The 6,000-nt window shown below is 44.3% G+C and overlaps 1 protein-coding gene across 1 annotated transcript in view; it reads left to right on the top strand.

Annotated features, from left to right (window-relative positions):
• Positions 4,186 to 6,000, top strand: part of LOC109834706 (allene oxide synthase 1, chloroplastic-like) — a 15,258-nt gene continuing 13,443 nt past the window's right edge. Inside the window, 1 exon segment of the mRNA XM_020402734.1 lies at positions 4,186 to 4,265. Coding sequence (XP_020258323.1) covers positions 4,186 to 4,265 — 80 coding nt within the window.

The following is a 6,000-nucleotide window of genomic DNA, read 5'->3' on the forward strand; positions in this document are numbered from 1 at the left end:
AAACACAAAATTAACATCTCGAAACTAACCGTGACAACAACTTAACTGGAGAAGAGCAATTCTGAAAAAGGGTTCTTCTTATTGATCAAAGCGGTAAACATCGCAAACTTCAAAACAGACAAATCACCTAATTAGACTGGCAATACTACAACCCACAAGACTAGAGCAGATATCAACCATCATCAACATAGCAAACAAGTTAAAATAGTCTTCACATGAAATTTTCTAAAGACCGTCTCCCTTCTCCTAACATCGTTGCTACACCCTCATGGCTCCGAAGCTTTCATCATCAACCTCGTGCTTTTGCTGCAAAGAAATCGAAACGTTAAAACCATCCGAACAGAATCAAGAGCAAATAAACCTCGCAACGACTACAAATGTTTATACTTGAGAGAATTGTTTCTTGATTACCCTCGTTTGAGTTCGTGGCAGTGGTGGAGGATTCAGACGCCATGGCGACTCCAGGCCACGGGCGACACGTGCAGTGCTTCCCTTTCTCGATGCCGCTGTAAACAGAGGCAACGTGCTTGCCACAGCCACTCCATGTATATTTACCGCACTGCTTGCAGTCAACCTTGAAACACATCTTTCTTCTTCTTTTAGGAAGATTTCTCGCTTTATTGTGAAACTAATTTAAGCGTGGAAGCATTTATATTGTTCTCACTCCCTTAAATTTCTCGCCTAAGCCTTGACTTAGTAATAGCTTTCTATGAGAACTATGGCAGATATCGATTCCTAGTACTCTTGTTGAGCATTTGTTGTTGTGGCTTTGCTTCCCAAGCGGAGAGTTTGGCTGGCGCTTATAGGACAAATAAGTATATTGGAAGGATTCAGTCTAAAGATAATACGCGTATAAGATTGGCTCGCTGGGACTAAATAATCAACGTTTGAGATTAAAAGTAGTGGTCTCTCCACTATTTTTTTGTAGTGAAGAAGATCCAAATCCGTTTTCTATTGGTCATATAAGTAGATAATAATTAAATAAATAAACAACACGAAAGGAAAACGAAAAGAGAGGCCCTGTAAGCTACAATTCCGTAAATGTCATCCAGGATGAGGACAATTTCTTATGCATGAAAATTTTAATACGTAAATGCTTAGCAAGACTTTTATTTACTGTAATAATAAATGATGATTTTTATTGTTGTTGTTTATGCTTTAGCTTTTTTAATTGGTTCATCCTCCTAGAATACGACAAGAAGAAACAACCGTGGGATGCCGGCATCATGAAAGTCTTGCCTGCCTATGGGCTGTTGAGGCATTCAATTATGGTGACCAGCCACCAACATTAATTTTAAGAGGCCCCCCTCCCTCTATTTATGATGGACCATTATTTCCGCGTGGTTCCTTAAGATCATTTTAGCGCCTATATCAATCATAAGATCTTGCTAACGATGCAGAACGAGGGTAGGAGAGTCATAGGTGAGAGTTGCTGTAATGCGCAAGGACGGACCTTTTCCCAGAAAATGGGTCAGGATTGGGCCAACAGGCCCATTGCCTGGTTCCCAAAAGAGCTCTTGGTCCTCGAAAGTGGGATAGGATAGAACTTGAGGTCCATTTACTTACCACAGATCATGCTTTGTGGTGTGTTTGGATGGAGGGTAGGAGAGGGGAGGAGAAGAGAATTTGCGAGTTCACTCTGTTTGGGAGTTTTTTGAGAGGGGGTAATGTAAGGGGAGTAAGAGGAAATTTACATAAAAATATGATCATTTTATTCCCCCCAAAAATTGGGGCGTAGAGGAGAGAATTGGAGGGGAAATAGTTATAAAAGAAGTTTGCCCATTTATCACTATGGATCCACGGCTAAGATTTGATTATAATATATTTTCTTTCATTCCCCTTCCCTTGGGGTCCGTTTGGATAATAGAAGTATTAGAAGTAAAAAGTAGGTTATAGAAGTAACTTTCAAAAGTATGAAGTAGAAAGTAGTGGAAATAACATTTTTTTTGTTTGTTTCATATATTTTTAGAAGTAATGAAAGTATAACTTCTTCATCTTCATTTATTATTATTTTTGTTCGGATAACATTTGGAAATATTACTAGGAAGTAATTTTATCAATAAAAAGTTGTTAGAAATAACTAATAAAGAAAATGTTAATAAAAAATTATTTATTTCCTTATTAATATGCATTTCAACTACTTTCGAGCTACTTCTGAGTATTAAGTATTGAAAAAATATTTTGAAAGTAAGGATGACACGTAGGCGCCACATAAGCATTTAGGAAAGTATTGGAAGTAAGTTTTTCAGAGAATCAAATACACTTTTTGTTTGGAAGTAGCAGAAGTAACCTCTACTTCTTTTACTTCAGCTACTTCACAATTACTTTCATGCAAACAAACATGCCCTTAGTTAAAACTCACAAACATGATAAAACAAGTTTCCATCTATTCCCTTTTGTTAATGTATGAAATCACACAGTCGAATAATAGGAGTTAATTAAATTGATGGAGGTCCTTTAACTCTCCGAATATCTGATTCTTGGGCAAACTGCTCTTCCCTGCACATGCATCAAATCGTAAGAGAGCGGGGTGTGATTCCCCGGTTGTTCCTCCGACTATCAAGTCAGTCATCTGCTTGTGTGGTGAAGTAAAAATAACTTTAGTAGTTCTTAAGCTCAGAGAGTAGTAGCAAAAAGCTTCCCTTTTCATTGAAAATTGTATCTCATTTTATAGTAGTGGAAGGAGGGGTAGGATGGTAACTTCGATTGGGCATGGACTGGCGGTCAGGTTAGCTTCAACTTTACAGGTGTCGGCCGACGAGTGAAACAGAGGTCACTTTGGCGTTTAATGCGAAGTGATGGGGGGGTGTGGAACCGATGTGGTCCGTGTGTCATAGATAATATTGGGGGTAGAGGAATAATGATACCCATAATGCATTTAATGATATTTATTGTGAGGTGATTGGTTGTCAGTGCACAAGAGGGGTCTCGAGGCTCGAGGCGTTTCATCGCCTTTCTGCTCGTTGGATGGTCAAGAAGTACATCCTTTCGAGTCGCTCTCGCAAGGTGTCGACCGATTATCAGTCGAGTGGGGTGGTTAAGTATTCGACTTAGCTAGGAGACGACACGTAACACCTTTCAGGTCGTCGACATGTGATACCTTTCGAGTCGTTCACGCACTATGTCGGTGTGTCTAGTCGACTTAGTTGGGCCTATGATTATCTTAAGATGCTAATTTGATTATGCATAATGTGGGATATTTGTCTGTCATTGATTGAGATTATTTTCCATCACTAAAATGGCTATAAACAGTTGGCCCCTTTTACTTGGAGTCAGCCTACGCCGGGTCCGAGTGAAATATAACAATTCTTTCTAAGTCATGAGAGGCATTTAATAAGGGATCTAAAAAGTTCTTTTGGATGTGACGTGGCTATCGTCAGTTAATTCTTTTTAACCATTATCGCTTTGTATTTCATGCAAGATTGCGGGCTATTCAAGGCGAGCACGCTTTGTCTCAATTTGAGAAAAGATGCTTCGAATTCTGAAATTAATTTGGGCCATCGGTTGGGATTTAGCTCGTCCGTCAAAATTTTGACAGCTAGAGGCCTAGTCGCACTATAAATAAGGTTGTCATGGCGAGGGTGCGGTTATTGCTTTTTAAAATTTTGCATTAACTGTTGCCAAGCGCTTGATCATCTTTTTTAGCAACAATTCACAGTATTAATGGTGATCTATGGTCTTAACGCTAGGCAAGAAATGTTGACAGAGATCCATTCTAAGGTGACGCTACCTAAACTCAGATCTCTCAACGGGAAGTACGATATCCGCCACAGTTACGAGCATGCAGTTTACGATCATGACGAGAGTCAGGCTCCTCTCTACCTGAAGCATTTGGAGTTTGGTCTGCGCTTACCTTTGCATCCTTTCCTCCACCGCATGTTCAGGGCTATAGGGGTGTTGCCGATGCAGAGGAAGCCAAACCCCATCGCTATGTTGGTGGGGTACGTGGTAACTTGTAGGTGGCTGGAGGTCGAGCCATCTTTAAATGCGTTGGGCCATTTGATTGGTGTTAAAGTGCTCCAAAAAGAAGTCCACTACTACTTTCAAGCAGTAGGCAAGTTCTGGATCATTCTTGATCTTCCCAACTCAAATAAAGACTGGAAAGAGAGATTCGTCTGGGTCTCGGGAGACAACTCAAAGTTAGGCTGCTCGAATTAGCCCGAGATAATAAGGGAGGCCCTAATGATGGGGATACTATCGGATGCAGAGAGATGGGCTCTGGACCTGATCAAGGTGTATGCTGACTCTCGCAAGATAGAGCATCTGTTCGACAACTCTATTTTGAGAGTTATCAGCATATCCGTTGAGCCACCTACGACCAAGGATGAAGAGAGGGCGCCTAGGCTAACCATCCATACCAAAGAAACCAGCAGGGGGCCAACACCTCCACCATCGAGCCTTAGGAAGAACCATTGATGAGGTCGGCGAAGTGCCTTTGTCAGGACTCGGCTCCTAGGGAGGCTATGGGGTCTCAGGCTCTAGTTAGCGATGCACCGGTTGGATCGATAAGACCAGCACTGACCGCTCAAGGTGTGAGAGAAAGGAGGATGCCCCAAAAGGTTAGTGGCTAAGGTTCAGGACGGATGGCCAAGGCAGCCGAGGACTGAAGTCGTCCCACTTGGCATGAAGCGGTTCTCCGACTCAGAGAGGGGGAAGAGGTTGCACCTCGAAGGCTAGGGTTGAGACAGAAGCCATGCAGAGGAAAGGGGGCCCTTGTCGACCCAGCGAGTGCACTCGCTGCCCGGGAAAGGCAGCCGACCGCTGCATGAGGCGGTTTCTTCAAGTCTAGCATATCCTTATCCTCATCAGCTTGGCGAGATTGACACGGAAGCTTGAGAGAGGATGGTGATGCTGTTGATTGGGCCCTTAGGTGTGGGTCCTCGGCATACCAGGGAGCCCTCTTTGGAGCATTGTCACCAGCCCGCTCGTCACCTCAACATGAGGGGGTCGGTCCTTGGGTCCCGAGTCGCCCAATTAAGAGCTGTGGAGCAGTTTTGGTTGCCTCGCGACGCGGAGATCCTAGGGGAAGTCTCCAATGTCAACCTCCATCAAGCCCTCCAGAGTTACTTGGTTCGTGGGGCTCTCGTAGAGCAAGAGCTCTTTGACCGAATAGAGAATATCTGAACTTCCTTCCTCAAACTCCAAGGGGAGGTTGAGGCTCATTGGCGAGGCTCTTAGGGAGCTGTCGGACAAGGAGTAGGAGTTAGGCATCTGGCAGCGAGAGATGGTGGTGCGTGAGGAGATGATCAAGGGGCTTAAGCGCGAGCTCCAAGAGAGTGTCGATAAGGCAAGGCACTTATCTGAGCAGGTCGAGCAAGCACTACAAGATAAAGACCGTGCCTTGGCTCAATTCGAGGTCGAGCGCCAAGCTGGCTAATATGCCAGGGTTTGAGGAGGTGGAATTGGCCCGACAAGGTTCCAGGAGGAGAGTACTCAGCACGATGCATCCCTAGTCAAAGCCCAAAGTCGGATCGCCTATCTGGAGCTGGAGGCCTATCGGTCTGAGGTCGTGGAGGAGTATCGCCAAAGCATTTTTGGCAAAGTAGAGGTGTTGATTGCTTGTAAAGCGGGGTTTGACTACCTCAAGGCTCAACTCCCGACCGAGATGACAAGTGTGCCTGATCGCTTCCACTAACCTCCTCGAGTCGGCAGTTGCTTGGACTCGCTTCAGGAGTTTGAGAGTCAAGGCAGGGGGCTCGACCTGGGCGAGGACAAAAGGGGCGATGAGGGTCCCGATGAGAAGCAGAAGAGGAGCGGTGGGGTCGAGCAAGAAGCGTGCTTGACCCCACCACCACACGCCGCCAGCAAGAAGTACGATATCCCTCCTTCCGCTGCTATAAAAGAAGATATTATTTTTAATGAAAAGGTAAGCTTTTTGCTACTACTCTCTGAGCTTAAGAACTACTAAATTTGCTTTTATTTCTCCACACAAGCAGATCACTGACTTGATCGTCGGAGGAGCAACTGGGAAATCAGACTCCGCCCTCTTACGATTTGCTG

Source organism: Asparagus officinalis, chromosome 3, assembly GCF_001876935.1.
Source record: "Asparagus officinalis chromosome 3, Aspof.V1, whole genome shotgun sequence".
Classification (NCBI taxonomy): domain Eukaryota; kingdom Viridiplantae; phylum Streptophyta; class Magnoliopsida; order Asparagales; family Asparagaceae; genus Asparagus; species Asparagus officinalis.